This window comes from Lingula anatina, chromosome 2 (genome assembly GCF_051362555.1).
Source record: "Lingula anatina isolate TDL-2025a chromosome 2, LinAna3.0, whole genome shotgun sequence".
Lineage (NCBI taxonomy): Eukaryota > Metazoa > Brachiopoda > Lingulata > Lingulida > Lingulidae > Lingula > Lingula anatina.
In genome coordinates, this window is record NC_141768.1 from 28,111,625 (window position 1) to 28,131,405 (window position 19,781).

The window sequence follows — 19,781 nt, forward strand, 5'->3', positions numbered from 1 at the left end:
AATTTCTTTGTTTTGATATATCAGAGTTAATTTTTGTAGATGAAAAGATTCATTTTACCAGAATCGTGAAGCAAACTACAACCAAAAATAAAAACGGACCATACTCGTGACCCAATGACGTCATTCATAAGCATCGAGCGAGGAAACAGAAACAACGTAAGTAACCTACCTGTGACACTTAGGATAAATTTAGTATTAGTGTAGTGTTTATCTTTCAGATTCGTTTCATAATATTTATCTCTTTTTTGATAAGCTTTTGGAGGTTGTCTTCTTAACAAACGAGCGTTGCTAGACTTGAATCAGAGACGAATAAAGGTTCTGTTGCAATTTGTAACCATCATCATTGCCACATTGGCGTCAATATTACAATAATCATTGCTTCAATTGTTCATGAATATTGATGTTTGAATTAGGGTTTATGTGATAACGATTCGATAGCACAAGTCAATGTTTTATAGAATCTGACATTCAGCCATACTCGCATAACGTTTTGGTAATATATTTATACACAAGTATGACAAAAACATGATTACCAAATACTACTACAGTACATGTACTGTATGATGTACTACAGTAGTAGCTGTTCATTAAATTAAGAGAATAGCTACCTGTACTCTCGTACACCACAGTAAGTGTACACATAAAAATTAAATATAAAGGTTTTTTTTATTTTTGATAGAAATAAAAGGAATGGTAAATTAATAACATAGCGAGACCCATTTTGGACAAGAAATGACAGTTTTTTCTAGTCCTGCCCAGTTGTGGATCACTGTGTAAATGTGAAATTTGGAATATCACCATGTATGATTACACATAGGCAGCCATATCTTAATTTGAAACCAGTTTCTCATCATCTTAACTTCTTAACTTATTCAAATGGCTGAAGAAAATCCAGCTCACCAGCTGGATTTTGAGAAACCGGTTAACAAAAATCCTCACGCATTCAGACTACAGTTATTCGAATCGGGACCTAATTGGCTATTTATTCGAATAAACGACTGTAGTGTGAAGGGGGTATATGCTAGCAGTATCATCGCCAATGTCATTTCTAAGAGAAATAAGATGTAGATCTGATCATTTTGGTTTCTCTTACTATTCCACAGTTAGCTATTGAATTAAATGTTACAAACTCATCCTTTGAAAGAGTCAGTAGAACAAAGATTTAGGCTACCTCAAAAAATGTGTTAGCACTTTTATGTGTGTTTTTTTGTGCATTATGTGACTGTGCATAAAGGTTTGTCATAGGTAACTGTAAAATGATGTTCAGCTGGTATACCCATCCAGAGGCTGTGAAGAGGGTAAGGTTCATCTGCTTGTCTACCCGTTAAGCTGCCATGAAATCATTCACCACAGAAGACTACCATAACTGTAATGGAGTTAAAAGTACGTCAAATTGTTTCCATTTGCTATAGATTTTTTTAAAAAAGCACAATCTCATTTTTAGGTTCAGCAAGTAGCAGATTTTCTTCAAAATGTCACAAATGCCCAGTGCTCCTCCACCAGATGGAGGTGAAAAACCACCTGCTTACGAGTCTTTACAAGGTGCTCCACCACCTCAGAATTATCCAGGATATCCTCCTAACCAGCCACCTAAATATGGCCCTGGAGGTAAGTAAATATACTTGTATTTGTTGTATATCACACTGAAGTCGGTGTCTTGCATATTGCGTAGTGTTTTTGTACTCTTACTTGTGAGAATCGGCTTAGTGCATTTATTTCTTATTTAAATTTTATGAATAGAGTAGCATTGCAAAGACCAACAATAACAAAGATGTAAGCTTCTGTGAGGGAGTTGGTATTCTCATTTTATTTCTTTGCACTCCCCTTCTCCCAGCTGGTGCCTATCCTGGGTATCAACAGGGCTACCCTCCTGCAGCAAATTACCCAACAGCGGGTGCTTACCAGCCAGCCCCAGGGGGCTATCAGCCAGCCCCAGGGGGCTACCAGCCACACTACCAACAGCCACAAGCAGTGCCAGTACAACAGAATGTAGTGGTAGTGGGAGGATGCCCAGCTTGCAGGGTAAGCGCCTCTTGTATTTTGCATGCATTGGTGTTCAAGGTAATATGTTAGTAATCAGGTCTGATGCAGTTTTATCCACGAATTTATATTCTTTGTGGATGCTGTGTATTGAATATAATGATCAAAATTAGACAAAGTGAAAGTTCAGAATTTTTTTCAGTTTCCGTAGAATATCAATTTTTTTTATATGTCATTTTCTAGGTTGGTGTTCTTGAAGATGATTTCACGTGCTTGGGTGTATTGTGTGCAATCCTGTTTTTTCCCATTGGAATTCTGTGCTGTTTAGCAATGAGACAGAGAAGGTGTCCCAATTGTGGAGCTGTCTTTGGATAAGCTGAATTAACAACAGAAAACACTACACATGTGATTTTTTTCTTTTGATCTACCTGTGCATCAGCAGGTCTGAATCCATGGGTTTTGAAATCTGATAGAAAAATGAATGCCAGATAAATGACCTGTAAAACCATTGGATTGAAATGTCTAAATTATTTCACTGGAAGAGCATACTTTATGGCTGTCTTCTGAGACTAAGTACAAAATCATTATGGTTGTCAACTGCATATCAACAGAAATCTGGAGATTTTACTTATTTTCCTTTGTAGTTTTGCATGGATTTTCACACAAAATAACCATACTAAAATATGTAGTCTATGCAGGATTACAAAGAGGGGACAAACTTGAATATTAGGAATATTTTTGGCATTGCAATGCAGTTGAAAAAGATTTGAACTTCCTTTTTCATGCAGGACATTAGATGTAATAATATTTTGGGGATAGATTTTACTTATCATTAGTGTTTGTATTCAATTATTTAATCTAGGAATGATTAGCTGATTGACTGAACTGTTAATTTCATTTCTTAGAAGTCTTGTGCTGTTACACTAAAAAAGTCATCTGGTTAATACTATACTTCTGTTTATGAAATATTTGTGTAGATATTTTAAGCTCTTATTTTCTGACACGGGATTTGCTTCTTAACAAAATGAAAATATAAACAAATTGGGGGTGGTAAATATGTAAACTGCTTTAATGCATTTTATTAACAAAAGGCTAATGTTGTTAGTTTAATTACACGAGAAATTATTTATTAAGATGATTTTTGAAAAAAATATTTTTTTACATACAGCAGGTGTTCAATTGTATAGCTTGTAATTGGCTGCTTCACAAAGAAAGAAATGCATTTATTCTTATGTAACAAAACATCCAAGAAGACTTATATGAAATAATCATTCCAGATCTGAAATGTATTAAAAGGAAAGTGTTGCATCAATTTAAGGGACGCAGTCATTTTTGTTTTTGGTATTTTTCATCCAAATAGTATTTTAGAAGCTGTCACTGAATAGTTGAACCTATCCATCTGTAAATTTAGTATTCCATATTTTCTTTTCATTGAATGGTCTTGTGTAAATACAATCATATTCACTCAGTATATCTTTTGAATTGAATGTGTTGTGTATTGGTTGGGTTGGAAAGGTTTAGTTGTGACGTGAAACGCTGAAGGAGAGGACAATATTTTACCAATGGCTTTTGATTTAAAGATGTTTAATATGACCAAAATTTAGACTTCTGACTGAAGGTGCCTTTCTTTGAAATCAAAAGCATCATCTTCTCTACAAAGTTTGATGTTGTGATTGAGCCGTTTTTCCGACCAGAGACCGGAGGAGAACTATGCTGAACGCATTATGTTGGTTGATATACCATGGAGAAGGGGGAGCTTCGCAATATTTTCTATTTGCTAGACGGGCTGGAGGGCACTTGGGTAAATTCTTGTTTTTTTTTTTTCCATACCACAGTTTGACGCACTCGTGTATAACATTTTATTAAGTTTTTCTCGATGGAACGTTTTTCCACATCCTAAAGATGGAAAAGAAGCTATGAGTATGAGAATTAAAAGATTGCGAAGATTTTATTAAAACCAATAAACTTACGTCGTAAACATATGAATCGGGTAGTGTTATTTTATTGTTTCCCCGAACTTTTGTTTGCTAGGCCTACAGTACAGAGATGTACGGAGGTTCAAGCGGCAGTGAAAAGCCTGCAGAACAACAACGCATCTTTCTGCACTCTGCCGGTATATCGGATTTTTAAAAGCTATCAAAGGCCATTAATTATCATGATGTGTGTTAGGTCAGCATAGTCCAAAATCTACCTATTTGACACAAGGAATCGTGGTTTAAACAAAAAATTTGGAAGAAAAAAGTCAAGTACGCAAAGTTTACGTCATTTTTTTTCGCTCAGACTCAACACGATATATATATTTGTTAACCTCAAAACTTGTTAATTTTGCAGTTAATACAAATCGGGGGAATTATGGTCAAGGGGCGTAACTCATTTGGACTGAGCAGTTTCTTCCTTTATGTTAACCGTTTTGTTTACACGGTTTCTTTGAAGACGGTCCGATAATGACCAATCCTATTCATATCAGTAAAACGCTGCACTCTACGTTCCGTTTGTTCGAGAACGACCAACGTAGGGAGTATATTAGAGAAATTCCACATATTGACCCAGTTTGCGTCTTTGTTATGCGGGTGAGTTTGAACAAGAAAATATCTACTTCCTTGTTTTGAGTGATCATTGTTAGTAAACTGTTGAATAAAATGGGACGGAATGCTTTAACCGCACTACTGGTCTTACTAAATAAGCAGCCTTCGGAAGTTCCAATGGTAAAAAGGAACAAAATAACAAATCTTTAAATCAATGGTTATTCGGATTATTTAAAATTCGTATCTACAGAACTCGATGGATAGTAGGCCTACATGTCGAGGGGATCGTGTTCATGGTGTAATTTCTTTCCTTAACAGTCACGTCAATATCAGCAACCGCACTGAAATAAATTCATATTTTCAAGTCTGTTTCTCCTGTTAACAAATGGACAAAGTTTCGATTCGGTGTGGGTTCGTTACTCTCTGATAGACTCTGGACAGAGAACCCACAAAAATATATTAAATGTGTCTCTACAACTTAATAGGTAAGGTAACAACTGTCTAACAATATTTCATTCTAAATGGAAACGGGGTGGGGCGGTACAGTGTTTTTAAAGAAAAAAAAAAATCAAGATCATGGGTGGTGCGGTGATGGATGTTGAAAATGGTCGATAAAACAATTTAGGTGCAAAATGATTCCGATGATTGCTGTTAGCACTCTTTTCACTCGAAATATTTAAAAAAAAATCTTGTTCAGGAATAAATTAGGCAATTTGCGATCAGAAATGAAAGTAAACAAACTTTTTGTTCTTAAAAAGGATGCAGATAATCAGTGGAGATCAGGTGAGGGTCGGCTTTGCATCCGCGCCCCCCCCCCCCCCCCCCTTTCAAATAATCCTGGATCTTCTCCCTTTTCTGGCAACTTGCTTCATTTACAGGTAGATCTATAGATCTAAACAACAACAACAACAACAATTATTATTATTAGAACGAATAACAGGTTTTCTCAATAAGGGCTATTCTACCAAAAGTAAACAATGGTATCACGTTTTATATCACGATTGATTTCTTTTCATAATGGACAGAAATATGCAATAAAACAGCAAATTAATGGGGCAAGTCAAAATCGCGCATGACTCAAATGTTCACTTTTATAAGGTATAACCAAGGTTTTTCTTTAATCATTAACTTAATAATTTCGATGATTTATCCTTTCGATGAAATCCTTTCGCGTAAGGTGCAAATATTTAGTATTAGAAAAAGCAAAAACGTTTCAATGTGCGAATGAAACGGCACATTGATCAGATAGCTGGTGAATGTCGCTTAGTTTGCTGGCACGTCTTGCTCTTTGGTATTGAAGGGAAGAAACGAATCAATAGTGCTTATTTTGAAAAGTAGTTGACAATGCCGAAGAGACAGAAAACGAAAGAAAATGATCAGCCAGCCTCGTCAGAGGCTGAGTGTGATGAAAGGTTTATTATTTTTATTTAGATTAGGACTATGTTAATTTCTGTTTTAACAGCAATAATTGGTCAAATTTATGAAAACAGGTTATAAGTATTTTACAAAAGGTAACAGATGTCGGCTGAGAGTGAGATGTGATTTTAGGGGGTATTATATCTGAACGTCCGCAATACTGGGTAACAGCAATGGGGCATGAATATAAAGCAAAATACAATGCATATTCTAGGCGAATAGGGTGCTCACAAGATCAGCGGCAGGTTGAAATTGTGATGTTCCATGTCCCATTGTTGTTACCCAGTATCATGGACGTGCAGATATATAATAAATAAAGAGAGAGATCGTTTTTTTTTTCAGATACTTTTTAAATCCAGAATCAGTGAGCCAACACCTGTTTTGTTCCATATGCCAAGAGGTTTATGTCAATCCACATAGAGCCCCGTGTGGACATAGTTTCTGCAAAAGAGTGAGTATTAAAGCACAATATTAAAATCTTTAGTTGGTGTAAATGTAAACAATCTTTAAAATAATGTGATAAATTTTCCTTAGATTTATTTATGTATTTTGTAATATTCTGTAGAGCATTATATGATTTCAGACATAGGAGTGATTTTATCAATTTTAAGGACTGTTTTCTTAATTTTGAATATATAAAGCTCAGTACTTTTATTCCAATTTAACATTTTGTGACTAGATTTGATAAGCTGATTGACCCTTTTTCAGTGTATATTACCATGGCTTAATCAAAGCAAAACATGTCCAGAAGACAGGTAAGAATAGCCAGTTGTTTTTAATAGATTGATTATTATCACATTTGAATTCATGCCAAACATATTGATTTGTAAATGTGTTATGTCAAGAGTGACAAGTTCCAATTAATACCAATCCTAAATTACCCTTTATTATCTGTTTGTAATTACAGTTCTTAAAATGCTCATAAGGAACATTTTGCATTTTAGGAAGAAATTGGCTAAGTTTTCCAAAATGAGCATGTGTCCTAGCCAATGTCACAACCATTCTTTATTTTTGTTGTCCCGTGGACCAGGAATAATTGGGCTTAGTACATTTATTTGTCACCAGTTGTCTGGGCCAACAACAAATTCCTCCCTCTTACTATCAGATTTTCATCTTTACAGAAAACCTGTTCATCCAAAAGACTTGCATCATGACTTCATCCTGGAGAATATCATAGGAGATCAGATGGTCACGTGTCCGTTCAGGAAACATGGCTGTGATTTTATTGGACAGTTAGCTATGCTTTCATCTCACTTGAAAAACTGTGACTTCAATCTAAGCAATCTGCCAGAGTTTCTGAAGACACATCTAGTTGACAGCCCATTTGCTAAAGGTATTCCTGTTTTGGTGGTGGTCATTGGGGATAATTTAGAAGGACCGTTCTTTTATTTAATTTATGAGGCAGAAAAGCTCACTTTCCAATTTTTTAAGGTCTAAAAAGTTCAGTGTCACTTTATCCTGGATCTGGAAAATATTACATTAGGCTGTTATGCAAAACTTAGTTTAACTGAAAATAGATTTAGGAACATGTTAATTTCTGTTTATGGATCTTGTACAATTATTTTGAAAGTGGTTTTCTCTTAATTTCTTAGGCCCATTTAAAGTAAAAACAAATACCCCATTACCAGAAGATGAGGAGGCAGATGATCTACCTACACCAGTGAAACCCTCCCTTAAGATGCGTCTTTTTAGAGCTGGAGGCGGATCGAGGCAGTTATTGTGTTCAATGTTTGACAAAGATTCACCAGGTAGTTCTTAAAACAAACAGAGATGCAAAAATGTGTCAGTACTCTTTATTCACAACTGATGGTACAAAAGACTCCCCCCAGTGGTCAGGTTATCAAGACGCCATTTACAAAAGAAAAGGATTATAATGCAAATTTGCAAATAAGAGAAATCTACATTTTTTTGCTTTTACCTGAATTGGAGTGCATCTTATTGTAAGTGTGCATTTATACTCCACAACACTTAACAAATTATTGAAAAGTTATTGTGAAACTGGTTTTATGTGCAATGAAAGATTTCTGTTTATATTAAAGTATGTTAAACATGATGTATGTAGATTTTTAATTTCTGTTGTTTTTTTTTTCATCTTGTTTCATGGTTTCAGAAAAAATCTTGATAAAGAGCTTTCTATAAAAAAAATTTTTAGACAAGAACTACTGTTCAGATGGATGCATTTTTTAAAGTTCAGAAAATTACAGTGGCATTCTGAATGAGGTACGAAGAGCAGTGCCCCACTGTCTCATGTTCTATCCAAACATTGAGTCATGAAGGGTTTCTAGATCATGTTCCCTTTGTTTCTGTCTGGCCTGAAGAGGAAAAAAAATTCATTACTGAAAATCACAATGGCCACTGACATGAATGTTGCACATATTATGTAAAGCACTTTCCATGGTATGAATGGTAAAATAGTGATCGAAATAAAGTTTTTTTTTTACTCAAGTTGAAAAAAAAATTATTTAAATGTTTACTCAAAATCTATATTGGATTCTGTTACTGTACATATAATAAAAATGACAATAAACTGAAGAATTATTTTCTTAACTACCTTGTGTTTCTTTAGTTCTTCGTAGTGTGGATCATCAGTGGGAAGTTCATATCTACATACTGGACAAGAGTTGGTCTGGAAAAAGTTTTTCTCAAAATATACAGCACTTTTTTAAATGTTATTTTAATAATGGTGCTTCTGCCATTATTATACAAAATTGCATATATAAAACTAGAAAAAATACACACTGCAGGCACTTATGGCTGACCTCTGAACCTCCAACAGAGATATGTTCAATGTGTTACTATCAGATTTTTTTAAAAGGTGGATATTATGGGCAAATCTAGATGGAAGTCCTTTGTAAATGTTACACCTACTAGTAATAATGTCCTAATTCTTTTTTTATTTTGGTAACTAAGGACTCACTTTTTGTAACCATGGCAATATGCATTCGGGATGAAATTTGTGTTGGCATGGTAACTGTTTTGTGGCTTCAGCTTCATCATATGGCACAAGGCAGATTGGGCATTTAAGATCACCTAGTTAAAAATATAACACAGATTTTAATTATTAAAATAACACACTTTTTCATGTATTTTTTCAACTGTATAATAGTGGGGGTTTTATAACATGGTAACTACCATTAATCCTTCAAAATGCATTTAAATGCAATAATCAACCAAAAAAAGTAAAAAGCAAAAGTACCTGCTTCATCAACTTTAACGTAACATGTGGGTAACCCTTCCACTGCTTTTTTGGAGGCTGGTGGGGCTGTCCTTTCTTGTTGGAATAAACTTAAGAAAAGAATGGATGAATATCAAAGACTACTGTTTATTCATTTCACAATAACTCACCCTTATTCCAATTTGAACACATATTTAAAATATTAGTAATTTAAACTAGGTATTTTATTACTTTATATTTAGAATCAGTATAACAATTACTGAATGTAATATCTACCTTTCAAATTCTTCTGTTAATCCCATATCCATTAATAACCTGTTACAAAATAAAAATAATATTTATCACTTTTTCTTGTCATTATTTTAAAATATAATTAAAATTGTTTCCATCATCCATGGTTGGTAAATAATGTACTAGCTCTAAATAATGAAAATACTAGTAATGTGATCACAAAATTAGAAAAGCCAATTTACTCTGGCTTAAGTTATGTCATTATACTAAGTTACTGTACACTGCACTTCCACAACTTAGATCAAACCAATTTAAAATTATAGGACTGTACATATTATGGATAGTTCTGTACTACATATTACCATGGTCCATAGGAGCCTTCCTCCCAAGTAATTTACTAACTGTCGTACATCAATATAATACTAACCTCGCTAAATGTAATAAATGATTTGGCCCCTCTCCTTCTCCCAGTGGCACACAATCGTGTTCATCATAGTATGACGCCATGTTACTGAATCTTAATACTTCAATTTGTACAAGTCACTCACGGTGTTGTCACTTTTCAATGTGACATAAGGAATGCTTACATCATGCATAAAATAATAAAATATGAATGCTGCTTGGAAGTTTGTCAGATAACATATTTATGAAAAACTCAATCAGATATTACTTGGCAAATTGCATTTATATAATGCTTCCTAAAAAGAAGTCAATATATGTTGAAAAATAGTAAAATGTACTGTGATTTTAGTTTGTCTTAAGCTTCATTCAAAATAAAGTGGCTTGTCTTGGTGCGAATTTCCCTCTACCGTCAGACAAACACCTGCATGAAGATGGCTGAAAAAACAGTAGACACTTCCTCCCCAGAGTATCAAACAGACACTGCTGTTGACAGTAGTTCAGGTAAGTGTGCTTTTTATAAATAAAGACAAAATTTTCCATTATTTGACAGAAACAATTACACTTTGCAATAACGACAGGCACATTTTCAAGACACATCTACGAGCAGTAATACTCCCCCAGTAGTAACACAAGTTTGTTTCATATGATATGTTCGCTGGTAAATAAGTTGTTTTTTTGACAGATATTACTGCTGTAAGTATGATGACTTTGATATTTTGAGTTGGAGTTAAAATTTTATCTTTTATGATTATCAGCTTTGCCACCACCTCCCCAAGAAGTTTCAGATCTTTGCAAAGAAACGTTTGATAAAATGTCAGACTATTTAATGGGTGAACTTACAAGTAAGTATTTCACAATAGAGTCTTTTCCACGAAATCGTGAGCATGCGCAGTTCGCGCCATTTTGTGCGGGACTGTTTCTCAGGGGGAAAGAGTAGAAGGGGCCTTCGGTACTTTTGTAGTATACCCCCCCCCCCCACCCTGTAACTTTCTGTAACTTTCACTTTTCAAACAGTTTTTTACATTTTATTGTTTATCTATGTCAAAGCTGTTGAAATAAAATGCTTTTGTAATTTACCTGTGGACTTTTTATTAGTGTTAATCACGTTTTATCCAGCCCATTGAAATACAAAGTTAGAATCTTCAATTTACACTCGCAGTCAATAACTTGCCGCATTTTCGTTGGCTAACCCTTAGGTAATTTTATGTGAACAAGTAGCTCATAATAATTTCACAGAGGAAATCCAAGTATACAATGTATCAATCCTATGTTCACATAAAATAAGGTAGAGTTAGCCAACGAAAACGCAGCAAGCTGCGGTTACATTGTAAATTTTCACATTGTATTTCAATGGGGTGGATTAAACGTGATTAAAGCTAATAAAAAGACCACAGGTAATTACAAAAACATTTTATTTCAACAGCTTTGACATAGGTGCAAAAGACACTGTAAAAAAATGTTTGAAAAATGAAAGTTTCAGGAAGTTACAGGGTGGGGGGGTATACTACAAAAGTACCGAATGTCCTATCTTTGCTGTCGATGAGGTACGTTTTTAGTTCTTTCATTGAAAAGTCATCAGGTACTCCTGCTAAATTTCTATTCCAACTGCTCCCATGAATGTGTTTTCGAAAAAAATCAGGTGTTAACATGTTACGAAACTTTGAAAATTCAGATTGAAATGAGCACTCCTCGATATGGTGTCCGTCGTGTACACTCCACACTTTCCCCCTGAAACTTCAAATCCCGCAAAATCTCGCGTTTCCACGGATAATTTAGCGGAAGTCACGTGACCGTAGAAAAGACTCTATTAGTATTTATTTATAGTAATAAGTATTTCATGACTATAATTGCTAAAAGAGCAAAAATACAACTTAATGTAGAAAAAGTATATAAGTATTAGTTGAGACTGTTCAACGACTGATATTAGTTAATTACCGATAACATTTTGTTAATATTTTCCAGCCTCATTATTTGATTTTTGTCAGGTTTCTACATGTTACCTTTTTTTCAGTATTTGATAGCACTGTCATTTACACAACCACATTGTTGTGGGGCATCTTTTATTTAATTTTGAATATTAAATAGAATGTATGGGAAGGGGTAAATGGATTTTTTTCTTTTGACAGTGACTGTAGAAGACTACAGTCTCTTAGAACAGATGAACAAAGTTACAATGAATAAGTACTTTGAAATGAAACAGATGACAGCCAACATTAGCACAGCAATGCAGGAACTTAATGACAAATGTGAGTATTTTTTTTTAGGTAAGGTCATTGAACTGCTTCATTGTTAAGATTTTCATGCTCATAATTGTGAAAATGATGACCACTTGTTACAGAGTTTTTTATTGAGACCTGTTTTTCATAAAAATTGTTTTTGTGAATGCTTTTGATTTATGAGAGTTTGAAATACAATATTTCAGACCAACATCTTCAGCCATATTTGGATCAAATTGACCACATAGAGGATAGTGTAGCATCACTTGAGCAGGCTGCTTACAAGCTAGACGCATATTCAAAAAGATTAGGTATTATATATTCATAATTAAGAATATGTTATTTACTTTATTGATGGATTTAATGTATTAAAGGCTTTGAAGTAAAAAGTTATTTCATTCATGAAATGTGATCCTTACAGACACCTCAAGATAAATGATAATTTCTAATGCTCCTATTTCACACAGACCACGAATTGCCAGGAATTGCCAAATTTCAGGATTCGTAGTTGAATCGTAATCAGTTCGTGATTGATCAAGAATTGCAAGAACTGACTACGAATATATACGAATCTGTTAAGAACTTCACGAACTGATTACGATTCAGCCACGAATCCTGAAATTTGTCAATTCCTGGCGATTTGTGGGATTCGTGACATAGGGGCATAAAGGAAGTTTTGAGCGTTCCAAAATTTTGTCACAGCTTTTGATTCTCTATTTTTTTCAGAAGCAAAGTTTAAAGCTTTAGAAAAAAGGTGACAGCATCAAGGATTAATACCACTAGTGATTTTACCATATTTGATGACATTTGAGACAATTCAAACATAATTCTTGCCAAAGAATAAAGCAAGATAGAAATGATGAACTTTAAAATAAATAATTGTTGACACATCAATATTTTATAAAGAGATTGAGAAGCATTGTAAAATATGACTTTCTTGATCCCCTGAGAATCATAATAAATGTGCAATTTGTAAGAGGGTATGATGGGTACATTAAAATAATGTTTTGTGTAGTAGTGTACGAGTCTTTTTCTTTCCTTTTGTCACATATTTGTATTTATACTAATCACATATCAGCAGAAACTATCTAAATAGTTAACATTGTTTCAATTTGCTTGTGTACAACACGGTAGATAATTAAAAAAAAATTTTCACAGAAAGTCTTGCAACTGTTTGTAAACCCAAGCTATGAGCTATATTAAATCACGTGAAAAGGTGTTACTGAACTATATTTTCTAGAAGATATACAAATTCATTACAATACTACTTGATTGTGGCATGTACATTTATTTCTCAAATTAAAATACCATCAAATCCATTTGAATGTAAAATTACAAGCAACCTTTCCAACAAGCAGTTATATTTATATTGCACAGTAAATACAAATCTATTCATAATATAATCACCAATATTATATAATTTCTACCCTTTCTATTCTCAAACATATCGGGGGGGTAATATATTTTCATTCCATCATCCTTTATCCATGTGCTTTTTTCTGTTTTACTGACCTTCTGAATGCTTACATAACTTTGATGTTATGACATAGTGAACATGGATGAAATCACTGGGAATTCAGAGCACAGTTATAACAGGAAAAAAAGAAGTGTTACATAGTTTATAAATTTTGTGAATAAATAATACGCAATAAAACCGAAAAGAAAAGGACGTTTCAACGAGACTGCAACTTAAAAAATCTGTTACACTGATAACTTCATAACTGACGGAAAAAAATTTATTTATAAAATTTTAAGAGTATTTTTATATACCAACTATCCATTCCATAGGTGGGTTATTTAAAACTCGTCAGTCTTCAGTTTGTTAATTAAATAATAATTAAACATTGCCTACAAATATATCCAAATCTAATATAGTATTATTATGAAAAGCACTTATATTTTGACAAAGCATACCTTCTTAAACAACAAAAATATATAAAGTTACCCAAATAAGTTCACAAAACCCTCATATTTTTCATGTGTTAAAACCCTTTCAAACAATAAACACTATAAGGAGAACACAGATTCCCAAAAAAACAAGGGTACATCAGTTTTCGTACTTTCTCAAAGTGGCTTGCATTTACCCTCTAGGCAATGGATGACAACATCACATCAATCCTGGTTTTTGTAAATGACAGCCTTTAAGAAGTCTTTCGTCAGAACTAATATTTTCCTACTTGTTAACACGTCACACTGTACAAGTTTCTTTTTTCTGGAGTCGTTCAAAAACTTCCCTTTGCACCCATACTTCTGAATATGCCCACTTAATTATAAATAAAGTATCCTTTAAAGGAAAATGTGCTCTTTTTAAATTAAATAAGGTCATTTTCCCTTGCCTCCATGATCCAGTCATAAACAAAAATGTGAAGCAAAATTTTTAACAAAAATCATTAACATTTTCTTTTTGCTGAGACAATGTAATTTTACTTTGTTCCCAAAGTAATGTTGGAAATAAACTCCCACTTACCAGACATATTGGTTACTATGGCAATTATAAAAAATTTATTTGAATTTTATTCAACATTTTATGTTCTATTAACATAATAAATAAAAATACTTTATGAAACTACTTTCTGTAACTTCAGTCTTAACAAAAGTCAACAATGACAAATTGAACATTATTCATCCCCTTGAAGCTAAAACTCTGTTCACTTTTTAACTTCTCTTCCAGTGATTGACAAAATTACTTCCATATTTTCTCTTCATGCAACATCTACAAAGCTATATCCTACAACATACCAAACACTTCTCTCTGGGCTGATCCAGATCCTCTTCCATCCAGATAAATGATTTCTATCTAAACCTGGCATGATTTCTTTCTTAATCAGGCCCCAACAATGGATGAGGAAGATAATGATAGAGACAGTGTGCATTTGGTTTTTTTGCTTAGGAGTCTAGTTTGGCTAATTCACTGGTGTACACCCCTATGCTCTCCATGTCGTAGAGGACAAAGTAAATCTGTTTGAGTGAGCTGGACATGACTGTGACAAAATAGTTGTTGATGGCCTTGAGAATGATCTGAGCAGCTGTCTGCTTTGGGAACCCTCCACTGGAAAAGAATGTTGATAGAATACTTTCACTTTTTGAAAGTGGAAATCTTTCACAAGTTATATCAAAGAGTAAATAAACTTTTCAACAGGTGCAATTCCAATAACCTTTAAAAGACTCTAATATTGCACTAGAAGGATTTCTAAAAAAAATCAAAACATTCATAAATATATTCAAAATAATAATAAAATCACATTTTAATCTAGTCACCTAAAACAATGATTACATCTAATGGTCAAGGGAATTGTACAGTAAACCAACACACTGAATCCCTATCATTCCCTTTAAAAAATATAACTAAGTGTTGAAAACTTTTTCATAAAAATATATGTTATTTTTCATTGAAAAGCAAACAATTAATTGTTAAATTAGTGTATTAATAATTTTTATGGTCTCACATCCTTTTAGACCTGCAATTGCAGCATGACTTAGTTAATGGAAATATACTGCAAGCCAACCATTCAATTGTCTAGACAGAAGTTAAATTAAAAAATGCAGATAACAGGAGTTAAGTAATTAGTCATTGTTTGGTTCATGATTTAAGTTTTGCGCTGTAACTTTCAGTATACTTTAATCAATCTTTCCATTTCAATTCCCTTGTTAAAGCAGAAAAAATTCAATGGCACACTTGAGAATTCTTAAAAACGAACAATGGATGAAGCACTCTTTTTAAAATGTTTTCCATAGTGGTACTTCATCTTTATTTTAAAGTTTTGACAAATTCTGTTTTCAAGTATCACTTACCAAATGTGCCAACAAATGGAAATAATCAAAGAGATAGCCCACTTTTATTTCTACTACACCAATAAGCATTACTAGTGCACACAAAATATCCACACCCAGTGCTTACCGCCCACTACCAATGGAGGGGAAAGCCAAAGAGCGCAGATTCTTTTCATCTGCTAAAGTCAAGCAGTTTTTGACTGTCTTCTCCAGCAGATGTTGGGCATTGCTGGCTGACCATGTTGGCCCATTACAGTGAACAACAAAGCGAGCAGGAAACCTGTGTCCAGGGCATATGGCCGCTAAGGGGGATAATAAAAACAAGCATGCCATCAAGTGATATATCATGCAACACAGTGGCTTTGAAAGTGGTTCTTGTAAGCCAGAGAAAATCAAAAAATTTCATGAAGAAATGACAAGTCAGTCCAATGAATGCAATTTTATGAAATGGACAAAATGTTTTTAGAAATGACATTATGTTACATATGATATGCCATTTTAGGTACAGTCAAAATTATGGGAAGAAAAAAAAACAACCAACTTTCAGCACCACTGTCAAAGTTCTTTCATTGCAAAAATGAACCTAGATCAGTGCAGAGTGGGTGATAACCCATAAAGCAGCACCTCACTAGTATCATTTTTGCTATCACTTTACATGTACAGTATATGTATATATATAATGGACAAAACAAGGGTCACCCAGTACAGGACCCACTTACTTTCCACTACTTATGGAGGGAATGGCAATTGTTTTAATATGTTTTTCGTCTGCCAATGTTAGAATATTCTTGATGGCCTTTTCTAACAATTGCTGAGCATTTTGTTGACCCCATGCTGGACTGTTTACATGGACTACAAACTTGGCTGGGAAATTGTGTCCTGGGCAAAGAGCAGCTGGAAGAGGGGAAAACTAACACATTTTCAAAAGAAATTTTCACGTACAAAAAAGCAGAAGATAATGTAAAAGGGAGTTTCGACCAAAAGAACTGCTGTTTTTCCTCATGGCAGACAAAATATGAAAAAAAGTAGTAATCATTTTTATAATGAAAAATTAAGTAGACTTCAGTACATTTTTCAAAGATTCTTATTGAGACAATTTTTCTTTATGACACATCAGAACTAAGTGTAGCAAGAAAAATGGCTAACCTCCAGCAGTATCTAGCTGCCCTTGGTTTTTCAGCAAATCTTGGACTTCTTGTTGGAATTCTTTTCCACCTGTTTTCTCCAAAGACTGACCTGGAATGTTTAATTAAGGTAAATTCTAAACCAGATGATATAAATAATGGATCCATCATTGGATTGTTCCAAATGTTTTGTGTAATATAAATGATCTAAAATGATTTATTTATTTATAACTATTTTTTAATCTCTTAAATTTGTAATTTTTTTATTTCCATTTTCGCAATGTAAACAATTTTGACAAACACACAGAAGAGTTAAAAATGTGCATTTGGCACAGGACCAGTGTTTTCTTATTATAAAATTATACAGAAATAATCTGTTTACGCACCTACTTCTCCCCCCATATAGAATGTGGCATTAGTTGGATGAACTATTGCATCTGCAGTGACACTGACTATATCCCCCTGAATAACTGTGAGCTGAAGCAAGATCAAGGATCAGATTTAAGGAACCTTCATCGGAAGTATGGAAACAAAAATGACTGACTGACTGACTGCTAGGAAAAGAGTGGTGAAATGCTTAACGCCAAGTACAGTAGTTATGAAACTTCATAAATCCATACTATGATAGACACCATATGGTGAATTTTTTACAGAAATGCAGATAATCATAAGTGCTGTCAGGGTCTGAGATTAAAAGACTCAATGTTAGCCCTACTTATTTACAAAGTAATATAAAACTAGTATCATGCTCTTAAAACTTTTTTACCTTTTGACCTAGAAAAAGTTTTTTTTCTGATAACACCGTGAGTCCAGTGCCAGAATCCTTAGCGCCAGATGACACAGAATTTATCATACCATCAGCCTAAGATCAAATAATAATAACAATAATAAAAATGTGCACAGCTTGTATTATGTAGCATTCTTTTACTTGACACATAATTTGAAAGATCCTAGTTCTGTTAACATGTTTAATAATAATATATATATTATGATGCGCTATATTATGTGTTGGAATGATTGACACAAGGAAAAATTACAGTAACACGAGAGTAACAATTCTTCAAAACATCTGGACCTAGAAAAAATCATTGCAGAAAATAATTTACTTTTTCAGACTGACTGAGCTATTCGAATAAATTGTTTGACACATTACCATATCCAATTTGTCATTTTTTTTATTATCTGGTAACAACAGTAACAGCTTAAATTTTTGTCTGCTGTAAATCAGAAATGTAAATACCTTTCCTCCTTTGGATTTGCCTCCAGGCTTTTTCAAAACAATGGCAGGCTTTTTGATTACATTCTTTTTAACTGGTGACTTTTTGACTATAGTTGCTGCCTTCTGAACATTTGGTGGTGTGGTAAGGGGTGCAGGAACAGGCACTGATTGAGGTACAATGTTGGGAAATTTGCCACCTTTCTTTCTTGCCAGTAACTCTGGGTGAATCCTTGGTAACACACCTCCAGATGCTATGGTTACATGTTTCAATAGCTGAAATGTTCAGACAGGATATTTTTACTTTATCTCTTTTATCCGTTTTGTGTGTGTGTGTGTGTGTGTGTGTGTGTGTGTGTTTTCGTGTGTATGTATGTGTGTGTGTGTGTAGGGATGGTATGTACATTATCACCAGCAAAAATAATTTTAAACAAAAAACCAAGCTCAAATGTCAAACAACAAAAACATTTTAAAACAAAGGTATTAAAGAAGTTTTCTTACCATCTTGAAAAAATAAGTGAAGTGTTTACTTGATCATCTATTAAAATTACTGGGCAGTAATTTAAATGAATTTAATTGTAATCATTATTTTAAATTATCTACCTCATCATAAATTCACTTCTTTATACAAACCTGATGCAGTTCTTCATCATTTGCAATAGCTAATAAAATATGTCTGGGAGTGACACGCCCCCTTTTGTTGTCCCTGGCTGCATTTCCAGCTAATTCAAGAATCTCAGCTGGAAAATATCATGTGCATATTAATATTTAGCAGTTATTGTCATTCTAGTGCAAAAACTGTTAGCACTCCTATTAATATTTTTTTATTTGCACATAGTATTATATGTGCTAGTGTATAAAGATTACATGGTGCCGAGTTCTCGAAAGTGTTCTTACCTTAACCTCCTCAATGCAAAATATACAAAGTGAACATAATGCATCTGACATCTACAGACATGAATTTTCTTTTCCAAAAATCATACAGAAAAAAAGCTGAATTGATATTTTCTAATTTATATTCAAACTCCTACAAAATTTCTATAATGCAGCACACATGCCTATGCATGTAGTTAATTGGAGGATATTCAATTAAGTAAAAAGAACAATCAATAAAATATAGCGTAAGGTTTTCCTGTTTGAATTAATCACCAAGCGCTTTAATTTTACCAGCCAATAATACAAAAGTATAGAAAATGAATTTTTTGTATCACGCAGATGTTTTATCCCATATAAAGAACAACGATTTTCAAGAGAGAGCGTTAATCCATACCACTCACCAGTGAGATATTCGATCACTGCTGCCATGTAAACTGGTGCGCCTGCACCAATCCTTTGATGATGTGTGCCCATGCGCAAGTAACGATGCATTCGTCCAACTGGAAACAATACCCCAGCCTTTGCAGACCGTGACATTGACTTTTGGCGTTTCTTTCCTCCTCTTGCCGACATTGTAAATGGTTGTAAACATACACTGTATCTATCCCCTTCTCCTGCAGGAAGTGGACCCCGGTCACAACCGGAAAGACGCACTCGGAGCTGTTCTAACAACTAACCGAAACCCATGTGTAAAACTGTATTTCTTCTTCTTTCCGTTCCTTTGGCCTGCTTGATGTTGACACAGTCTCTAAATAAAGATATGCTTCAGTCGTTGTAGTTGGTATTCAAATGCATTTTCAACTTTATCCATGCACCTTTAATGTTTAAAGCAACTGCACATGTGTTTTT

The 19,781-nt window shown here is 33.8% G+C and overlaps 5 protein-coding genes across 8 annotated transcripts; 3 read left to right on the forward strand and 2 right to left on the reverse strand.

The window, feature by feature from the left end:
- The first annotated feature begins 21 nt into the window (after positions 1-21).
- LOC106156547 (uncharacterized) lies at positions 22-3,962 on the forward strand. Its single transcript, XM_013531839.2, has 4 exons — positions 22-156; positions 1,445-1,608; positions 1,835-2,022; positions 2,224-3,962. Exons 2-4 carry the CDS (start codon positions 1,473-1,475, stop codon positions 2,353-2,355), a joined length of 456 nt encoding a protein of 151 aa, XP_013387293.1. The 5' UTR covers positions 22-156; positions 1,445-1,472; the 3' UTR covers positions 2,356-3,962.
- Positions 3,963-5,781: 1,819 nt separating this feature from the next.
- LOC106154223 (RING finger protein 151) lies at positions 5,782-8,468 on the forward strand. Its single transcript, XM_013528515.2, has 5 exons — positions 5,782-5,917; positions 6,264-6,372; positions 6,630-6,676; positions 7,043-7,254; positions 7,514-8,468. Exons 1-5 carry the CDS (start codon positions 5,850-5,852, stop codon positions 7,678-7,680), a joined length of 603 nt encoding a protein of 200 aa, XP_013383969.2. The 5' UTR covers positions 5,782-5,849; the 3' UTR covers positions 7,681-8,468.
- Positions 7,701-9,941, reverse strand: LOC106154224 (E3 ubiquitin-protein ligase RNF181). The gene is made up of 6 exons (XM_013528516.2): positions 9,755-9,941; positions 9,373-9,411; positions 9,118-9,206; positions 8,839-8,951; positions 8,473-8,547; positions 7,701-8,233 (listed from the first exon to the last, which is right to left on the reverse strand). Exons 1-6 carry the CDS (start codon positions 9,832-9,834, stop codon positions 8,174-8,176), a joined length of 456 nt encoding a protein of 151 aa, XP_013383970.1. The 5' UTR covers positions 9,835-9,941; the 3' UTR covers positions 7,701-8,173.
- Positions 9,942-10,058: 117 nt separating this feature from the next.
- Positions 10,059-12,967, forward strand: LOC106154236 (biogenesis of lysosome-related organelles complex 1 subunit 2). The gene is made up of 5 exons (XM_013528528.2): positions 10,059-10,230; positions 10,485-10,571; positions 11,856-11,975; positions 12,152-12,256; positions 12,672-12,967. The coding sequence occupies exons 1-5, from the start codon at positions 10,155-10,157 to the stop codon at positions 12,701-12,703; spliced, it is 420 nt and encodes a 139-aa protein (XP_013383982.2). The 5' UTR covers positions 10,059-10,154; the 3' UTR covers positions 12,704-12,967.
- Positions 12,968-13,217: 250 nt separating this feature from the next.
- LOC106154235 (core histone macro-H2A.1) lies at positions 13,218-19,597 on the reverse strand. Of its 4 annotated transcripts, XR_015332909.1 has the most exons (9): positions 19,334-19,597; positions 18,690-18,796; positions 18,081-18,332; positions 17,607-17,702; positions 17,227-17,317; positions 16,863-16,952; positions 16,436-16,610; positions 15,844-16,018; positions 14,824-14,994 (listed from the first exon to the last, which is right to left on the reverse strand). XR_015332909.1 is itself a non-coding variant. In XM_087004929.1 (8 exons), exons 1-8 carry the CDS (start codon positions 19,503-19,505, stop codon positions 14,832-14,834), a joined length of 1,146 nt encoding a protein of 381 aa, XP_086861055.1. In that variant the 5' UTR covers positions 19,506-19,595; the 3' UTR covers positions 13,218-14,831. The 4 variants fall into 4 exon arrangements, 3 of the variants coding, with proteins under 3 accessions (XP_086861055.1, XP_086861054.1, XP_086861056.1); XM_087004929.1 differs by lacking the exon at positions 16,436-16,610 and having other exon boundaries at positions 13,218-14,994; positions 19,334-19,595; XM_087004928.1 differs by lacking the exon at positions 15,844-16,018 and having other exon boundaries at positions 13,218-14,994; positions 19,334-19,595.
- Positions 19,598-19,781: the final 184 nt, after the last annotated feature.